Raw genomic sequence first — 19,866 nt, 5'->3', positions numbered from 1 at the left:
TCTATTCCAGCCCTGGCATCAGCCCATTTTTCAAAGGAAATACCAACAAAATACTAAAAATATTCGAAAAACCCTAGCTGGTTTGGCTCAGTGGATAGAGTGTCTGCCTGCAGACTAAAGAGTCCCAGCATATTCCTGGGTTGTGGGCTCGATTTGCAGTGGGGGGTGTACAGGAGGCAGCTGGTCAATGATTTTCATCATTGATGTTTTCCGCTCTCACTCCCTCTTCCTCTCTGAAATCAATAAAAATATACTAAAAAATAAAATAAGGTAATAGTGTTTTTTGGTATGATAGACTGAGGACTTTGATAAGGGGATATTACCATTTATTTTGAAATTAGATGCCTGGTGCACAAAATTCGTGCACAGGGGCAGGGGAGTGTCCCTCAGCCTAGCCTGCACCCTCTCCAATCTGGGATCCCTCAAGGGATGTCCAACTGATAATAAACGGGCAGTCACGCCGAAACCGGTTTGGCTCAGTGGATAGAGCGTCGGTCTGCGGACTGAAGGGTCCCGGGTTCGATTCCGGTCAGGGGCATGTACCTTGGCTGCGGCACATCCCCAGTGGGGGGTGTGCAAGAGGCAGCTGGTGGATGTTTCTCTCTCATCGATGTTTCTAGCTCTCTATCCCTCTCCCTTCCTCTCTGTAAAAAATCAATAAAAATATATTTTAAAAAATAAAAATAAAAAATAAATAAATAAACGGGCAGTCAGACATCCCTCTCACATTCTAGGACTGCTGGCTCCCAACTGCTCGCTCGCCTGCCTGCCTGCCTGCCTGCCTGATTGCCCCTAATTGCTTCTCCCTGCCAGCTTGATCGATGCCTAACTACTCCCCTGCTGGCCCGATTGCCCCTAAATGCCCTCCCCTGCCAGCCTGGTCGCCTCCAACTGCCCTCCCCTGCAGGCCTGGTCCCCCCCAACTCCCCTCCTCTGCCGGCCCGGTCACCCCTAACTGCCCTCCCCTGCAGGCCTGGTCCCTCCCAACTGCCCTCCCCTGCTGGCCTGGTCCCTCCCAACTGCCCTCCCCTGCTGGCCTGATCACCCACAACTGCCCTCCCCTGCTGTCCATCTTGTGGTGGCCATCTTGTATCCACATGGGAGCGGCCATCTTTTGTGTTGGAGTGATGGCCAATTTGCATATTACTGTTTTATTAGATAGGACAATATTTTAGGAAAATATTTAGTATATGCAGTAATTTAAGCATCTTTCTTTTTTAACCTTAAAATGTAGTGGTGCTTTGTTTTGTTATTCCTCACCTGAAGATATTTTTCCATTGATTTTTAACAAGAGTTGGGGGAAGGGGAGAGACAGAAAAAGAGAAACATCCATGTGAGACAGACACATGGATTGGTTGCCTCCCGCACGTGGCCCTGGGCCGGGATCAAGCCTGCAGCCGAGGTACATGCCCTTGACCATAATCAAAATTGAAACCCCTTAAGTCTGCAGGCCAACACTCTATCCACTAAGCCAAACCAGCTAGGGCTAAAATGTAGTGTTTTAAGCCTAATTTACTATCATTAAGGTACATATTATTTAAAGCTGTAATCTTTTGCTCTACAATGGTTCTCAGGTTTTCTCTTTTAAATGTTTCCAAGCTATTTTAGTATTTTTTAAAGGTAGTTTGACTATTAATACTAACTATACATGTGATAATGACCAAAGTCTTTTTCTTCATTTTTGTATTTAGAAATATCCTGTCTTCACAAGAGAAAGCTATGCATTATTTTTATAAAATTCATTGAGGTGTGGCAAATAATGTTAATTTTACTTAACTCTGTGGGAATAATGAATTTTGTGTATTCTTAGGTCTGGAGAAAATGATGTGGAATACAACAACATGGAATTGGAAGAGGGAGAACTGATGGAAGATACAGCTGCTGCAGGACCTCCAGGTACAAGGGCCAAGTCTACAAGACATTCTGTCTTCACTTTGTTCTTTTATTACCATATCATGTTTTAATATGTGGCAGCCACTAGCTCTTAAAATAATAATAGTAGCTAACATTTGATATATGTTCTTATGTACTAGGCATATGTACTTTGTGTACCTTATCTCATCTATATAATAAAAACCTAAGTGACCTTTACAGTGGAACGACCAGAACGACCGGTCGCTATGTTGCGCATTGGCCACCAGGGGGCAAACGCTCAGTGCAGGAGCTGCCCCGTGGTGGTCAGTAAGCTCTCACAGGGTGAGTGCCACTCAGCCAGAAGCCAGGCTCACGCTGGCAAGCGCAGTAGCAGTGGCTGGAGCCTCTACCGCCTCCACAGCAGTGCTAAGGAGCAGTGAACAGGCAGGCAGTAAGGAGCAAGGGATCCCGACTGCAAGAGTGCACAGGCCGGGCTGAGGGGAACCTCCCCCCCCCCCTCCCGTGCATGAATTTCGTGCACTGGGCCTCTAGTTTATTTATAAAAGTCTGAGATTCTAGGCCTCTGTCTTTCAAAATAGCCTCTCATCTGGATTCCTTATATCAATTATTGCTCCCCTTCATTCTGTTTCCCACAGCATGAGTTCAGAATGTGTGTGTTTTTTCTTTCAAATTGATATCTGATCATGTCACTTCTCTACTTAACCCTTTGCACTCGCTTGCTTTCTTCTTGATTCCTTTATTCTAATGCTAACCGTATCGAGTCACACTCGACAACCGAGTGCAAAAGGTTAAAACCCTTTATTGGATTCCACTTACTTATAGGATAAAGTCCAAACTCATTAATATGGTGTAGAAGGTCCTTTATGTGCTGGCTTCTGCTCATTTCTTTAGCCTGCTTATACTCCTCTGCCTCATTTTTCAGCCCATTAAATGTGCCATGGTATTTCTCACATCTTTGCTTCCCAACATGTTGTTCCTCCTACCTTCTCCTTATTTTTGCTTTTATTTCATTTCTTACTGGAAGCCCTCCTAGACTGCTTGCCCTGGGTGTCTTTTCTGCTTTCTCAAATTAACCTATTAGGATCTATAGAACCTATTTAACCTATGTTAAACATTATTCTTATTGCTTATATAGCTATTTTGCTTTTCACCTCTGAACTCCATGAAGCAATATAATGTGTGTCGGAATTTTGTATCCCTTGCACTTTCAACAGTATAGTAGGGATCATTTAATAATTATCACATAAACATTGAGTAAATACACTTTATTACTAAATTTTCAATGTAATTTTTAAGGTTTCAAATATTGCATAAAAATTCAGAGGCCATCTTGGTATAAAATGGAAGATGAGTGTACTAAGTCAAGGTTACTGAATATTTTTCAGCCTTTTTTAAATTTAATTTATTTTTTTAAAATAGATTTTATTGATTTTTTACAGAGAGGAAGGGAGTGGGATAGAGAGTTAGAAACATTGATGAGAGAGAAACATCGATCAGCTGCCTCCTGCACACCCTCTACTGGAGATGTGCCCGCAACCAAGGTACATGCCCTTGACTGGAATCGAACTTGGGACCTTTCAGTCTGCAAGCCGATGCTCTATCCACTGAGCCAAACTGGTTTCGGCTCAGCCTTTTTTTTTTTTAAATATATTTCTTTATTGATTTCAGAGAGGAAGGAAGAGGTAGAGAGAGATAGAAACATCAATGATGAGAGAGGATCATTGATTGGCTGCCTCCTGCACACCCCACACTGGGGATCGAAACCGCAACCCAGGCATGTGCCCTTGGCCAGAATTGAACCCGGCGGAACCCTTCAATTCACAGGCTGATGCTCTATCCACTGAACCAAGCCGGCAAGGGCAGTTTTTTTTGTTTTGTTTTTAAGTTAAATCTGATTTCCTCTCTCTTCAACTGTATTGTAGGGAAATTCTTATATATAACATTTTTAGACCCTCTGGGTAAGCAGAGGTTATATTTTTCCAATTAACATATTCATTCATTCATTCACCAAATATTTACTGAGCACTTAACTGAAACTGAATACTGTTTTACTTTCAGGAACTACAGTATTGAAAAAAAGATGTCCCTATTCTCATGGACCTCGTAATAATGTCATGTTCTATAATTCTGAAATTATAATTTATTTGTTCAATATATATATATATATTTGTTTTTTTGAGCACCTATTATAATTCAGACATTGAATTCTAGATGTTGAGGATACAATAGTGAATCAAACAGTTAATTTGTATTTTGTGCTTTGGGGATTTTATATATTTGGTAGGCATTTATTGAAATTCCTATTTCCGGATTTCTGGAAAATACAATGAAGAAGAGTACTCTTAAGTAATTTATAATCTGAAGGTGAATAGGTATATAACCAATATATATAAGTATAAGAATACACATACAAAAGAATTCCAAATAATTTTTTTACATATTGTCTCTTCAAGGAGGTGAAGTGTAACTCGCCACCCTTAAATGTAAGCTATGCTTAGTGACTTGCTTCCAGGTATTACAGTGTAAAATATATTTAAATAGCTTTTTTAAAAAAAATATATTTTATTGATCTTTTACAGAGAGGAAGAGAGAGGGATAGAGAGTTAGAAACATCGATGAGAGAGAAACATCGATCAGCTGCCTCTTGCACACCCTCTACTGGGGATGTGCCCGCAACCAAGGTACATGCCCTTGACCGGAATCAAACCTGGGACCCTTGAGTCTGCAGGCTGACGCTCTATCCACTGAGCCAAACCGGTTTTGGCTAAATAGCTTTTTTAAAGGTTGATTTTTAACCAGTTTTATCAAATAAAAAGGTAATATGCAAATTAACCATCACTCTGTCACGAATATGGCGGCGCCAAGTCCTCTCAGCTCTGCCGGAGTCCCCCAGTCCCAGGGGGACGGCTGCTGAGAGCAGGTAGCGTGAGCAGCCTGGCTCAATGCTTGCTTCGTTGCTGCGGCGACGAGGCAAGCGTTCTGCGCCCGGCCGCGCATGGACCTCTGGGCCGAGGAGAGCCTCTGGGCAGTGGGTGCATAGCAGCCAGGCCCTGCAGAGAGCTACTGGCACACGGATTCGTGTGCAGGGCTACTAGTATTTTCATAATTCTATATGCTAGGCATTGTACTAGGCACTAGAGAAAAAGGTGGTTTTCTTGGCTTTAAGCTTAGTTCAACATAGGTGACATAAAGAGGACATTTTCTCACAGTCTATACTGTGCATCAGTCAGTAACAAGTTCTGCCTAAAAACTTCAACTTGTGTTCCAGTACTTAAGCTAGAAAAAAAGTCTACCAAACATGTCATAGATCTGTACAGTTTGCTATCCAGAGACCTGGAGAAGATTCCTATTTTGGTGTCTAGTTCTTGGAATCTGTTATACCATGGAGATTTGTCTTTCATCCAAGACCACTGGGTTATGAGATACGTTCACCTTTCCTAATTCTTATTCCACTAATTGTATATACTGTGTACATTGTCACCTTTTTATTTCTATGGCTCAGGATGAGTTTGAGCGTTGCTCCTGAATTCTGGATAGTAATGAGGCCAGTGCTCAGTCACTGTGCCTGTGTACACCTCTCTGGCAATCTGGTTTCTTCATTGTGCTTCTCATTATGAATATCAAATCCTAAGAGACAAGTATTCAAACATCAACCAGTTTACTTTTATCTTTTAAGTATACTTAAATTTGTACAAATATATAGCATGCATTTTCTGTATTTTTTTATTTTATTTTATTTTTTTGCAGGTAGTAACCATGGCTATGTTGGTGCCAGTAGTAGAATGTCAAGAAGAACACACTTATGTTCTGCTACTACAAGTAATTTATTAGACATTGATCCTTTCATTTTAATGCATTTGTTGGACCTTAAGGGCCGGAACAGTATGGAAAATTTGTGGGGCTTACAACCTCGCCCACCTGCTTCACTGTTGCAGCCCACAGGTAAAATATTAACAGTGATTTTCCTTTTTTGTGGTTCCCTAAAAGAAGTCTTGGATTTTAATCCAAGTATTTCATCTAAGTGTTGGAATACAGTATATTTCTGTAGCAAATTGATTTTTTCATTGTAAGTCATAAAATGACATTTATATTAATCAATTTTTTGTTGCTGTTCAAAGGTATTTTGTGTGAAAATAATGTCAAAATGTCTGTAAGGAGGGTTAGCTTTTTAAAATGGTTTTCCCTTTAAATTGCATGTAATTGACAGTTTGATTCATATGAAATACAGTTTTCCTCTCTGTGAATGGACTTAGAGTTTTGCACAACTCATGAATACCATAACTTCCAAGTGGAACTCTGTCTAAGTTGAATATAGAAAAAGATGGTTTACTCACACTTTGATGTTCAGTAGCCTAAAAACCTAAACCAGCTAGCAGCAGTGTTTTAGGTACAAAGATTATTTGTTGAAGAGAAGTTACATTTGTGTTACTCTAATACAGTGTATACAAATACATATTAAAGGTATAGCCAAAGTTGGACTTTTCGAAACGCTATGGCATGGTCATTTTGAGTAGCTAAAGATTTACCTTTAAATGACACATTTTAAAAACTATTTTTGTTGGAAATCTTTTAAAAAATATACCAAACATTTTCCTACCTTCTTAAACAACAGCACATTAATCAGTGGCTTAAAACAATGATTTTGATTCGTTAAAGCTGTGGAACTCATTTTTCAAACAAGGTATGAATAATGCTAAGATATTTGTGACTATATTTATTTTAATTAATGGTATGTAATACATACTTTTATTGTTGACCCCACCTAAAGTATAGTAGCTTTTTTACACATCAAATTTGCATATTTTACAATGCAGAATGGTTTTATTTATTTTTAAAATATATTTTATTGATCTTTTACAGAGAAGAAGGGAGAAGGATAGAGAGTTAGAAACATCGATAGGTGCCTCCTGCACACCCCCTTACTGGGGATGTGCCTGCAACCAAGGTATATGCCCTTGACCGGAATTGAACCTGGGACCCTTCAGTCCGCAGGCCGACGCTCTATCCACTGAGCCAAACCAGTTAGGGCGAATGGTTTTATTTTTTATATTTTTATTGATTTCAGAGAGGAAGGGAGGGTGGAGAGAGAGATAGAAACATCAATGATGAGAATCATTGATCAGCTGCCTCCTGCTCCTCCCCTACTGGGGATCGAGCTGGCAACCCGGTCATGTGCCCTTGGCTGGAACCAAACCTGGGACTGTTCAGTCCACAGGCAGATGCTCTATCCACTGTGCCAAAACATCTAGGGCCAGAATGGTTTTATTAATGTTAACATCTATATTAACATGAGTTCTCTCTCTCTCTCTTTCTGAAGTTTCATATTCTCGAAAAGATAAAGATCAAAGGAAACAGCAAGCAATGTGGCGAGTTCCCTCTGACTTAAAGATGCTAAAAAGACTGAAAACTCAAATGGCTGAAGTTCGATGTATGAAGACTGATGTAAAGAATCCACTTTCAGAAATAAAAAGCAGCAATGCTCCTTCTGGAGACATGCAGACAAGCCTTTTTTCTGCTGACCAGGCAGCTCTGGCTGCATGTGGAACTGAAAACTCTGGCAGATTACAAGATTTGGGAATGGAGCTCTTGGCAAAGTCATCAGTTGCCAGTTGCTACATACGAAACTGTAAGTGAAAAAGAGCCTGTTAGTGTCTTTTCTCCACATGTCATTTGGGAAGCTAGAGGACAGGTAATTTTTAGAATAATATTACTAATAAAATCTCTCTTACAATGAATTAAGACTTCAGATATATACCACCCTTACTCCTATTTAAAACAGATTATTTTTTTTGCCCTGGCTGGTGTACTCAGTGGTTAGAGCATCAGCCTGAGCACCAAAGGGTCTCCGCTTTGATTCCCGGCCCAGTTGGGGCCCGTGCACAAGGCAACCAATTGATGTGTTTCTCTCACATTCATGTTTCTCTCTGCCCCTTCCACAATCTAAAAATCAATGGAAAAATAATCCTCCAGTGAGGATTAAGAAAAAATAAAACAGACTATATTTTCAACTGTATAATAGAGCTTACATTTCTTGATTGCTTATTCTGTACTGGGCAATAAACAGAGAATCCTTAACTTTGTGGATCTTGCATTTATGTATTTTTATGGTGGGGACTGGACATTAAAATGTGTAAAGAAGTAAAGATAATTGCGGTTGATAAAAAGTAAAGAGTGCTATGAAGGAAACAATGGAAAAGTGGGTGGAAAGAGCAGTGAGGAATGTGTTCCTTTAGTTAGGGTAGTCCCAGAAAGTCTGAGGAAGCAACATTTGAACTGAGACCTGAAGGTTGAGAAGGTGACAGCCATGCAAAGATCTGTTGGAAGTGTTCTGGGTAAACAACAGAAAATGCCAAGTCACTGATAGGAGATTTGCTCTGCATATTTGAAGGCTCAAAGGAAGACCTTATGGCTGAATATGGTGAACACAGCAGGGGGGAGAATAATAGGAGATGAGCAGAGAGGTAGGCAGGATCTAGCTCTGGTAGGGTTTTGGTAAGACCTCAATAAAGAGTTTTGTATTTTATTCTGGTTTTAGGAGGAAGTCTTTAAAGAACAGAAATCGGAGTATTTATTATCTGATTTACCTTTTACAAACATTACTTTGCTTGTTGGGTGGAGAAGGAACTGAAAAGGGTTGAGAGTGGGAGTTGTGAGACTGTTGCTGGTGGAAATGGAGTCCTTGTGGTGTTGCGACAAAAGTGTTTTGGGGGAGCCACATGAGGGGATGAGGTCTGGTGGTAAGATTTATTTGGGTGGAAATAGAAGGCTGCCCCCAGGTTCCCAGTGTCTCTTCCTGTCATGGAAGAAGTCCAGCCAGAAGTTCTGTGCCATGCCTTAGCAATAATAGAATTTTTGTAATGTTTTCAACTCTATTTAGGAATCCCTTTAGTTTTTTATTCTCAAGTTCAAAATATGTTGTATGTTTCAATGAATAGTTTTATTTTTAAAAATAATTTTTATTGATTTCAAAGAGGAAGGGAGAGAAAGAGAGAGAGAAAGAAACATTAATGATGAGAATCATTGATCGGCTGTCTCCTGCACGTCCCCCACTAGGGACCAAGCCTGAAACCCGGGCATAAGCCCTGACCAGGAATTGAACCGAGACCTGGTTCATAGGTTGATGCTCAACCACAAAGCCACGCCAGCCAGGCTTATTATTTTACAATAGGAACTGTGAGTGCTCCATTCAAGATGGTTTGGGGGTGTAATGGATCTTTTGCATTTTCATGTGAATTTTATAATCGGTTTGTCAGTTTCAGCCATTAGAAAAAAAAGATAGCTAGAAGTTTTATTGGGATTGTGTTGAAATCTGTAGAACAAGTTTGGGAGTACTGCCATATTAACAGTATTAAGTCTTCCAATCAGCACAGTATTTTCCTAACTTTTTTTTTTTCTTTCAACAGTGTGTGGTAGTTTTCAGTGTACAAGTCTTATATTTCTTTGCTTAATTTTTTCCCTCTGTTTTCTACTTGATGCTCTTGCAAATGGAATTTTTTGTTTTTACATTTCATTCTCAGATTGATGAATTAAAAAACAATTGATTATTGGTCTTATATTGTTCTACCTTGCTGAACCTGTTTATTACCTTTTAATGCATCTATCTATGCTCTTTTTAAAAATTGATTTTAATTCATTTTTTTTTTAATATATCTTCATTGATTTCAGAGAGGAAGAGAAAGGGAAAGAGAGATAGAAACATCAATGATGAGAGAGAATCATTGATTGGCTGCTTCCTGCACATCCTCCACTGGGGATAAAGCCCGCAACCTGGGCATGTGCCCTCGGCTGAAATCGAACCTGGGACCCACCCCTCAGTCCGCAGGCTGACGCTCTATCCACTGAGCCAAACCAGCTAGTGCTATTTTAATTCTTTTTATAGCTTCTTGAGTCTCTGCATGTTAGGCCATTTAGTATCAGTTTTTTCTAATTCATTTTAAGGCCATCCATTTCTGCTAATTACTGATTTAGCCACAAACATCTTGAAGCATTGTAATTGTGGTTCATTTCTACTTAAGCATTTTCTTCCCAATCCAGTAATATTTTATCGTTTCCAAGTATTTACCAGTTAATTTTTATCGTTAATACTAGTTTAATTACATGGAGATTAGAGTCTATGTCTGGTATGATTTTTCTTTTGAAGTTTACTGACTTATTTATTTTTTTGGATTTGTAAGTTAACACTGCTCCACAAGTGGAAAAGTAGGAGTACTTTTGGAATAAAACCCCTAATAAACCAGTTGGGACCAAAGCATCCTGTTTTATTTTGTTTATTTTTGACATAGTAGCTAGAATACCTTTCTTACATGTTAAGATTAAGCCTTTCTCTGACTGCCTACGTAGTGATTTTGTGCTATTTTATCATGTTCAGAAATGTTTTTAAATGTCTTTGCAGCCACAAATAAGAAGAGTAATTCACCCAAGCCATCTCGGTCCAGTATAGCAGGTAGTCTATCACTTCGAAGAGCAGTAGACCCTGGGGAAAATAGCTATTCGAGGGGAGACTGTCAACCTCTGTCTGAAGGTAAATTTGAAGATTTCAAAATGTAATTTTTATGGGTAGATGTCTGTTACTCAGAATTGATCTTACAGTATAGCTTTAGACTATACCATAATGTTGAAACGGGATTCAAAAGTTTCTTGATCTCACAACAGATTAATTAGACCCATCAGTAAAAAAATGCAGCCATTAGATTGCATATTCTGGATGCCTTAATTTTAAACAGTTGGCATAAAAAAGATTATGATATATTTTAAAATTATTTTTGCATTTTCCTGTAGTTTCAAAATGTATATATGATAAGATCTGAAGTGGAAATCTGAGAACATTTTATTTTACTTTTTTCTGAATATCCCCTTCCTTTTCTGTAGTTGCTCCAGGAAGCTCTCAGTCTGGGAGCAGGCACAGTTCTCCCCGAGCCTTGACACATGGCAGTTTCGGTGATATTCTACCGAAATCTGAAGACCTACAGAGTCAGGCTTTGGACTCAAATGCTATTGTGGTTGCTGTTATCAATGGCTTACCTGCTGTTGAGAAAAGGAGGAAGATGGTCACCTTGGGGTAAATTAAGTTTTTGTTTATTAAATGAAATAATAGCTTCATAACAAACAAAATAAATTTCTAATATGTTAATTTTTTAGCAGAGATAAAGTTAATTTGTTGTATGAAAGTGCAACTTTTAAAGTATCAGAAACCTGCCCTGGCCGGTGTTGCTCAGTTGCTGCCCCCATACCAAAGGGACTCTGGTTCGATCCTTAGCCCCAGTTGGGATGCATGCTGGAGGCAACCAATCCATGTGACTTTTTCATATCAGTGTTTCTCTCTCTCTCTCTCTCTCTCTCTCTCTCTCTCTCTCTCTCTCTCTGTCTCTCTCTCTTCTTCTCTCTTCCTCTTTTCTACTCTCTCTCAAAATCGAAAAAGATATCCTTGAGTGAGGATTTAAATAAATAAAAAACCTATCTAAACCCTTACTTTTTTCTTAATGGGATGATATAGTACCAGAAGTTTAGTTTGTTAGAGCTCATTTTCACTGAAGTTATGATAATAATGGTGTGAAACCTTATATGACCTCTGCCTTGTGATATTTTTTTGTGTGTCAGCCATTTTTTTCACCATCTGTGCCACACTTTTCAAAGACATCTTTGCTGGGCTGTATTGTATCTCATAGACCTTTTACACATACTTTGTATGGAACAAAGCACTTCTGGCAATTTTATTTTAACACAGTTTTTTATTTCATCTTTTCCTCTCCTCTTATAAAAGTGTTCTCAAAACTCATAGTTGGAATTTCCCAAAAGGATATATGTAATAGTCAGCACCTTTATCTATCTCCTAGGAAGCATAAGCTCAAACCCCAGCCATGTCAATTTCAATTAAACTTCCATCCCCTCAAAAGATAGAGTGATGGTCTATGAATGTGCTAGATGAGCTTTACTTAATATCCATTTGCTGATCTAGTTTAGGGATGTTAAATACATTTATAATTAAACAATGGAATGGTTCTACTTTGGAGACTTTGAATTAAATTTAGAGAAAGATTTACATCTCTTGTGTATTAACTTCATACAGTTTTAAGATCTGGACAATTACCAAAACTAAAAGGATAGCTGGTAGTTTAATTTTCTGTTTTGGCTCAAGTTGAAGCAGTGGAAAGGTGTTATAATCATTGGCAATTAACTTGTCCTCTCCATTAATTAGCCTGATTTTATACATGTGCCTTTCACTTTGAAGCTACAACAAGTTTTTACATTTTGTGATGGAGATACTTATGTCTGCCTTTAACCATAAACATTAAATATAGATAAACATAGACTTTTTTCTAGACTGTAAAATTCTTCATAATTGACTGAAGCTCTTAACTATAACCCTCATTTTACAGTTAATTGTATCATCAGCCTGGCTCATGTGGTAGTGTCCACCTTGGGTCTTCTTTTCATTTCCTGATTTAAAGTAGTGTAAGCAAAAATTTTAATAAAAGTGGTTCAGAAAAGTAAGCAAAAGAAAGACTATTAAGTGAAAATTTTCCCATTTTTGTCTTCCATCTGCTTAGTTTTCCCATCCCCTGCCCACATACATTCCTGCTGTTAATTTTTTATATATGACTAGAGGCCTGGTGCATGCATTCGTGCATGGGTGGGGTCCAGCCGGCCCAGGCTGGCTGGGAGGAGGGGCCGCCCCTTGGTTTAACTCCCGGTCAAGGGGACAATTTGCATATTAGCCTTTTATTATATAGGATTATATAGGATGTTTGTGTCTTCTCAGTTTTTATGCATATTTAAGCAACTGTGAGTATATAGCTTTTTAAATACAAAAGATGCTTTTATTTTCTTACTCAATATATCTAAAATGTCTTTTCATATTGGTGAGAAATATTCCATTTTTTAATTGAAATTTTTGTTGTAGATTCACCTGCAGTTGTTTTTTAATTAGAATTTTTGTTGTAGATTCCATGCAGTTAAAAGAAGTAATACATAGAGATCCTGTGTTCCTTAACCAGTTTCTCCTAATGATAACAGTTTGCAAAACTAATACAATATCACAGCCATGATGTTGACACCGATGTAATCCATTTTATAACCTTTGTTGTGAGTCCTCTAGTGAACTTTTAAAATAAACTTGAGCTCGGCCAACGTGGCTCAGTGGTTGAGCTTCGACCTATGAAGCAGGAGGTCATGGTTCCATTTCCGGTCAGGGCACATCCCCAGGTTGCAGGCTCGATCCCCAGTGTGGGGCATGCAGGAGGCAGCCGATCAATGATTCTCATCACTGATGTTTCTATCTCTCCCTCTCCCTTCCTTCTCTGAAATCAATAAAATATATTTTAAAAAATAAACAAACTTGAAATTTAGTATTAGACATCAGTGCCATATATCCTCAGTTTCAGGAGAAGAAAATATAGATACAATTATCAGTGAGTAGTTATAGAAAAATATCAAGTTGTTTTCTTCTTTGAGGGCTAATGTTAAAGGAGGTCGTCTGGAAGGAATGCAAATGGCTGACTTGGAAAATAATTCTGAAACTGGGGAATTACAGGCTATACTGCCTGAAGGAGCTTCAGCTGCCCCTGAGGAAGGTAAGGAATGACAAGTCATAATTAGGCGGGAGGTGGGAATAATGACCTTTTTTTTGGTGGTGGTGGTGGTGGTGGTGGTGGTGGTGATTGGTTTAACCCTTTGTATGCCATAAGCGTCTGTAGACATTTAAATTCAGGATATCATGGCTTGTGGGGATGGTCTCTGTTTTGGACACGTGGCAGTTAGCTGGTTAATTAAAAAGTTATTGAGGCACCCTAGCCAGTTTGGCTCAGTGGATAGAGCGTCGGTCTGCAGACTGAAGGGTCCCAGGTTCGATTCCAGTCAAGGGCACATGCCTGAGTTGCAGTCTTGATCCCCGGTGGGGGGCGTGGAGGCGGCAGCCAATCAATGATTCTCTCTCATCATTGATGTTTCTATCTCTCTCTCCCTCTCCCTTCCTTTCTGAAATCAATAAAGGTATATTTAAAAAAAACAAAAAAGTTATTGAGGCAGTATCTGATGTCCTTGATCTAGACACAACATCTATTGTGCCACTGAATTTTATTTACTAGGTCATTAAGCAAAGGGGAAGGCAAAATGGATACTTGATTACATTAAAGGACATGTCTTACTAGACATTTACAGGAGGGGAAAATTTATAGATAGTTTATCTGCTTATTCAGTTAATATATTAAGCCACCTACATTGCAATCATTGAGTTTTTGTTAGATAATGCAAAGATGGAATTAGATATATTCAGTCTTATGGGGGAGACATATGACAAAACAGTAATTAGAATATTAAGTGTTAATCCTTCATCTTTTAAAGTGAGTCTTGATTAATGTTTGTACTGCTTTGCTCTTGTAGAAGTATTCCATACTTGAACCATTTTTTTAAAAAACCTACAAGTTCATTTTCATTTACATTTCTAGTATTCTACATGTTCTTTCAGGTTCCTCATTTTTTATCTAAAAGTATAGAAGACATTTTGTAATTTGGAAGGTGTTTGAAACAGGGCTTATGTGTATTGCCCTTGCTGTGTTCTTTTTATGTTAGCAGAACCACAAGTCAACTTTATTAATATTTGACATTGAGATTTTTAAATTTCTTAGTAAAACTGCCACCTTCCACCTCTGCACTTATTTGCATTTCAGTGGTTGATGAGCATGCATACAGGTGCCAGCACACTGGCTGCCCTGTGAGAGGGCATGTGGGTGGTGGCATTTTCAAGTTTTTCAGTGAAAGAACATTCAACATTTTGGTCTTCCCTCTTAGTTGGTATTCCTGTGGTGGGCAGCATTATTTCAGTAGAAGAGATTAAATGGAAAGGATTTTAAAAGTGAAGTGTTGATTGTTAAAACATTAAGAAAGAAATATTATGATTGTTCTTTATAGGAAGGACCTGTGGGGATTTATTTCCATATATTTATATATATGATTATAAACTATAGTGTCTTAAATTATTACAGCATGTACTGGAATTACAGGCTCCTTTTATTAATGCAGCATTTATGAAAAATACTTCTAATTTGCCTGGCATTGCATATGATGCTGATGATTTCTGAACCTGCTATTTAGTTAAGGGTTTCTCTACTTTGGCACTATTGACATTTTGGACCAGATGGTCTTTGTTGTAGAAGGCTGCCCTGTGCGTTGTAGAATGTTTAGCTGCATCTCTTTAACCACCAGGTTTCCGTACTACCTCCTCTGAGTTGCAATAACCAAAAATGTTCAGACATTGCCAAATGTCTCCATGGAAGCAGTCATCCCCAGTTGAGAGCCTCTGGTTCAGTTGAATGACTCAACCAGGGATGACCACTCCTTGAGAATTACTTGCCTGCTCAGTTGTTGAGCATCGACCTATAAACTTGGAGGTCATGGTTCGATTCCCAGTCAGGGCACATGCCCAGGTTGCAGGCGCAATCCCCAGTGTGAGGCATACAGGAGACAGTCGATCAATGATTCTATCTCATCATGTTTCTATCTCTCCCTCCCTTCCGTTTTGAAATAAATAAAATATATATTTTTTAAATTACTTTCCAGAGTGGTTCCTGATTACAAATGGGAGCAAGTTATAGCTCTCCAGTATACTGGATATACAGGGGTTGGCAAAAGTAGGTTTACAGTAGTTCAAAAAGGAAAAATAAGGAATACAAGAATTAATAATACAAGAAAATTCCGTGTTTTGCATACTCATAACTGTAAATCTACTTTTCCTCACCCCTATGTGTGGGTGGTGGGAGGGAGGCAAGGAGAGCAACTGAAACCACTGGGTCAGTTTTCAAAGAAACCGGTTAATAACCAATTATAATATAAAACGATGAGTGGTATGGCTCAGTGGAGAGTGTCTGCCTGTGGACTGAAGGGTCCTGGGTTTGATTCCAGTCAAGGGCACATGCCCAGGTTGTGGGCCCGATCTCCAGTATGGGGGCATGCAGGAGGCAGCAGATAATGATTCTCATTATTGATGTTTCTGTCTCTTTCTTCATCTCCCTTCCTCTCTGAAATTAATAAAAATATATATTTTTTAAAAAGATGAGTGCTGTAATAGGGTATATAGGAAGCTCAAAGAACAAATATGTAATAATAAAAATAATTGGTAATATTTACCAAGTAGTCAGTGTTACTCAGTCACACATTTTCTCTTATGTAAGGAATGTTATGATATAAAGCACCTAAAACTCAGTAAGAAAAGTTGTTGTAAACATGCAGATCAACAGTGCCACAGAAGTACACCCTTGCAGTTTGTCCGTTTACCACTGGCATCTGAGGATAGGCAGTGAGAAGGAGACTAAGTGATGAGGCTGGAAGGAGGGAGCGCAGTGGACAAAAGGAGCTCCTGTCTTTTGGAATCTCTTTGTTTGTGAGAGGGGAATGAGGCCTTACTCACTGTTGTGGGTATTCTGTCATCAGCAGGAGCCAATTCTCAAAAAACCTTTGTTTTTCACACTGGTAAACCTTGGTAGAAAGTTCAGTGTGTTTCTCTTGTATCCGTGCTTAGGAACAAGGCTCTATTGGAGCAGAATACCTAAGAGAAAATTTTCTGTGTCAGATCACTGTGGGTTGGTGTCTCTTCTTCCTCCACTACCACCTTTTCTCCCCCTCTCACTTTCTCAGGGTGTCTGAAGAAGCTTTAAAAGAAAGTATTTGTATTTACTAGGTAAGAATTTGGGACTACTGAAGTGATATCTTAAAGTTCTTGAGTGTCAGTAAAATTTGACTTTTCTTACATATGACATGTATCAACCAGCCTTTTCTTTCTAACTGGGACCATATGGGAAAAGCTTGTATTAATCTTATGCTTAATGGCTTGATGCTGAAAAGTTTGACTCTTTCCTCCTTTCCCCCAGTTGGTGCCCTACAGCAGGGTTGGGGAACTTCGCCCCACGGGCCCTATGAGGCCCGAGAAACCATTGGTCTGGCCCTGGCAAGGCGTGAGGGGCGAGTTAGTTAAATGTCTGACCAAATAGAGCGGGCTGATGTTTAAGTTGATTGTTTTGTATGGCCTGCGAATGATGTAATAAATATCCACATGGCCCTTGGCAGAAACAAGGTTCCCACCCCTGCTCTACAGGACGCCTGTGGGCAGACCAGTTTCTTTCTGGGTTTGTCTAACACTGGAGACTGCTCTGCAGAGTTCCTACTGAAGTAGCACAGATCCCTTTCAGTGAAGACGTGGGTATCAGAACACCCATTCCAGAGAAGAGCTGTGGCACTCGGTACAGACCGCACTGGCGGCCTATCGAAGGGGGTACAAGTGGTGCTCCCGCATTGCTGGCTCCTTTTGGAACACTGATTAAGGGCTTTGTAACGTGTTACAAAAACTCAGACTAGCTGGCTTAAACCGTATGAAAGGTTTACTCTTGTAGTAACAGGCAATTTCGCCTAATTCTGGTAAGGCAGTTTTAAGGGTTGGAAAATTTAGCCACTCACTGTCATATTTTATTCTGCCACTCAGTGAGTTGGCTCAGCTCCCCTCAGGATGGCAAGATGGTTGCTGCAGTTCTAAACTTTATATATAGAGTCAACACATTCTGGGAGTAAGGGAGGATTATTTCTGTGTGTGTCTATTTATCAGCAAGGAAAGCCTTTCTCAGAGAACCTCAACCACTTCCTAATTTCCTCTTCTATCTCAATCACTGGCAAGAAAAGGAAACTTGGTAAAGTTTAAACATCTGGTTCCCCTCCATGGCCCATTTTACATGGTAACGTGAAACAATATTGGGGTTCTGTTAGAAAGGAAGAAGACAGGTGAAGCATAAGTTTTTGGTATACCAAGTGGTTAATGTATTTTCCAAGCATCAGAAATTTGAGCGCCCGTGAATAAGGAGTTACAACTCAAAAGTTAGCTTTGGACAGTGCTGAGCATAAGGGTGCTCAAAAAGTGTGGTAGACGATTGATGTAGAAATACCTTATTTCAAATTTTTTGCACACTAACATCTCTAAAACATCTTATGTTTAATGGTACCATATAATTACTATCAGTGACAGCCAGTTGTGTGAAAACTTGTTGATACCTTCTAGTGAGATCAAGAAAAGTCCAGTACTCAAATTTCTTAGAGTAGATGAAACATCACTACTTTGCTTTAATTATTACTGCTTAATGCAGTGGGTAGGTAGACTGCAGTATTTGGGGCAAGGTGTAGCAAATAGCTTGAGGCCTGTTGCTGGATAGAGGTTAGTCTCATTAAAAAAAAAAAAAAGTATTTGAAAGTGTTTGCTCCCTCTCAGTTACTGATGGTAATGAGTTGTGACCTAGTAGTCCAGCTGTTAAATGCTAGAGGTCAAGAGACTAATTTTAATTTATCTTTCTCGTTACATTCACAAAGCTAGGGCACTTCCACATCTTAGGACTTGATAAGAGACCAGTAGTAGTTTTTTCATGCAGTATTTCTCGGGAAATGTATGTTTTCCTGAATCCTGAGAAAAATGATTGAAATAAAAAAATGGAAAAGTTACTCTAATTCTCCTGTTAGAGTTCATCTTAACAATCAATACAGAAACATGACTGGTTTGAAGGAATCCAATTACAGCAAGTTGAAAGTATAAACTGAAAATGTTGATACCTGGAATCAAAGGTTAAGATAAACAGGAGCACCTTGGAAAGAAGCGATCACAAGCAAATTAGTTCTGGTTAATATAGCTTTGTCATTTTATAAGTGTGCATGGCTCTGTCAGCTGCTGTGTAAATATTCATGGGTTTAGACTATACAGGAATCTTATGAGTAGGGTTATAAGAAATAGGTGTTTGGGAAACAAAATAATTCCTTTAATTGGCATTTTCCACATATGATTCTATATGCAGTACTATAAATCTTGCTAAAAGTTCTAAATGTTACATTATTTGAATACTATCTAGGAATATTCACAGCATTTGACAGCATTTGAATATTCACTGTAGCTTGCAGTTCTTAGAAATACTACAAATTAAACCGTTTTTAAAAAAGAGATATAATGAATGAAGAGTTTGAAAAATGTAATGTTGTAAGTATTTAAAGAATAAGTTATGTTTTGGGGAAATCCAGATAATTTCAGTTCCTTGTTTGTGCATCCTGAAGGTTAGTATCTGTCAGGAATTCTGAAACACTAGTACCAAGAGGTAAAATTTGTGCCTAAATTTCAAGAACTGGGTTTTATTGTTTTCAGAACAGTTCCAGGAAAGGCCACAAGGTGGTGGTGGTGTTGCTTCATGGAAGTGGTGGTTTGGTCTCTAAACAGTCACTGTTCACTTTCTAGAGCAGGAAGTAATTTTTTCTCTCCTTTTCTTTGCTAAAGAGATTTCAGCCCAGCCGGTGTGGCTCAGTGATTGCATGTTGACCTGTGAACCAGGAGGTCACGGTTCAATTCTGGGTCAGGGCACATGCTGGGGTTACGGGTTTCATCCTGGTGGGGGAGATACAGGAGTCGGCTGATCCATGATTCTCTCTCATTGATGTTTCTCTCTCTTTCACTCTCTGAAATCAATAAAAATGTATTTAAAAAAATAAATCAATAAAGACATATTTTTAAAAAGAGAGAGTTTTCAGAGACGTCCATACATTGCCTCTGTCTTTAAATAGTTAAGGGAGAAATAATCTATAATAATAAAAGCATAATATGCTAATTAGACCTGCCGTCCTTCAGACAAAGCCAGGGATACTAGGGAAGCCCGGGTCCAGGGTGCCAGAGGGAAAGCCGGTGCTGGCAGCCAGGGGGAAGGAAGGCCTACTCTTGCACGGGCCTCTAATACTAAACTCTTCTTGAAAACAGAAGGGGAAGAGTTCACCAGTGAAGCCATCTGTAGCTACAGTTTTCTTTGTTGGAAGGTCATTTGTTTTTTGTTGTTTGTTGTTGTTTTTGGTTGTTTGCTTTTTACTGCAAATTGTATTTCTTTAGTAGTTAAAATACCCATTCGAGTTATCTATATTTTTATCTGAATGAACTTCAGTAGTTTGTGTCTGAATCAAAGAATTTATCCTTTCCATCCATGTTCTTGATTT

General features: G+C 39.0%; 1 protein-coding gene across 3 annotated transcripts in view; it reads left to right on the top strand.

The window, feature by feature from the left end:
* Nucleotides 1-19,866, top strand: part of TRIM37 (tripartite motif containing 37) — a 150,518-nt gene that overhangs the window by 51,873 nt on the left and 78,779 nt on the right. For all 3 annotated transcript variants that reach the window (XM_054709839.1, XM_008147710.3, XM_054709838.1), the window contains exons 17-22: nt 1,811-1,896; nt 5,623-5,817; nt 7,193-7,501; nt 10,268-10,396; nt 10,744-10,933; nt 13,327-13,445. In XM_054709839.1, coding sequence (XP_054565814.1) covers nt 1,811-1,896; nt 5,623-5,817; nt 7,193-7,501; nt 10,268-10,396; nt 10,744-10,933; nt 13,327-13,445 — 1,028 coding nt within the window. The remainder of the gene's footprint in view (nt 1-1,810; nt 1,897-5,622; nt 5,818-7,192; nt 7,502-10,267; nt 10,397-10,743; nt 10,934-13,326; nt 13,446-19,866) is intronic.

The sequence above is a fragment of the Eptesicus fuscus genome, chromosome 20, assembly GCF_027574615.1.
Source record: "Eptesicus fuscus isolate TK198812 chromosome 20, DD_ASM_mEF_20220401, whole genome shotgun sequence".
NCBI classification, from domain to species: Eukaryota; Metazoa; Chordata; class Mammalia; order Chiroptera; family Vespertilionidae; genus Eptesicus; species Eptesicus fuscus.
The sequence above is the reverse complement of the archived record's forward strand: the minus strand, read 5'-3'. Positions and strand labels throughout refer to the sequence as shown.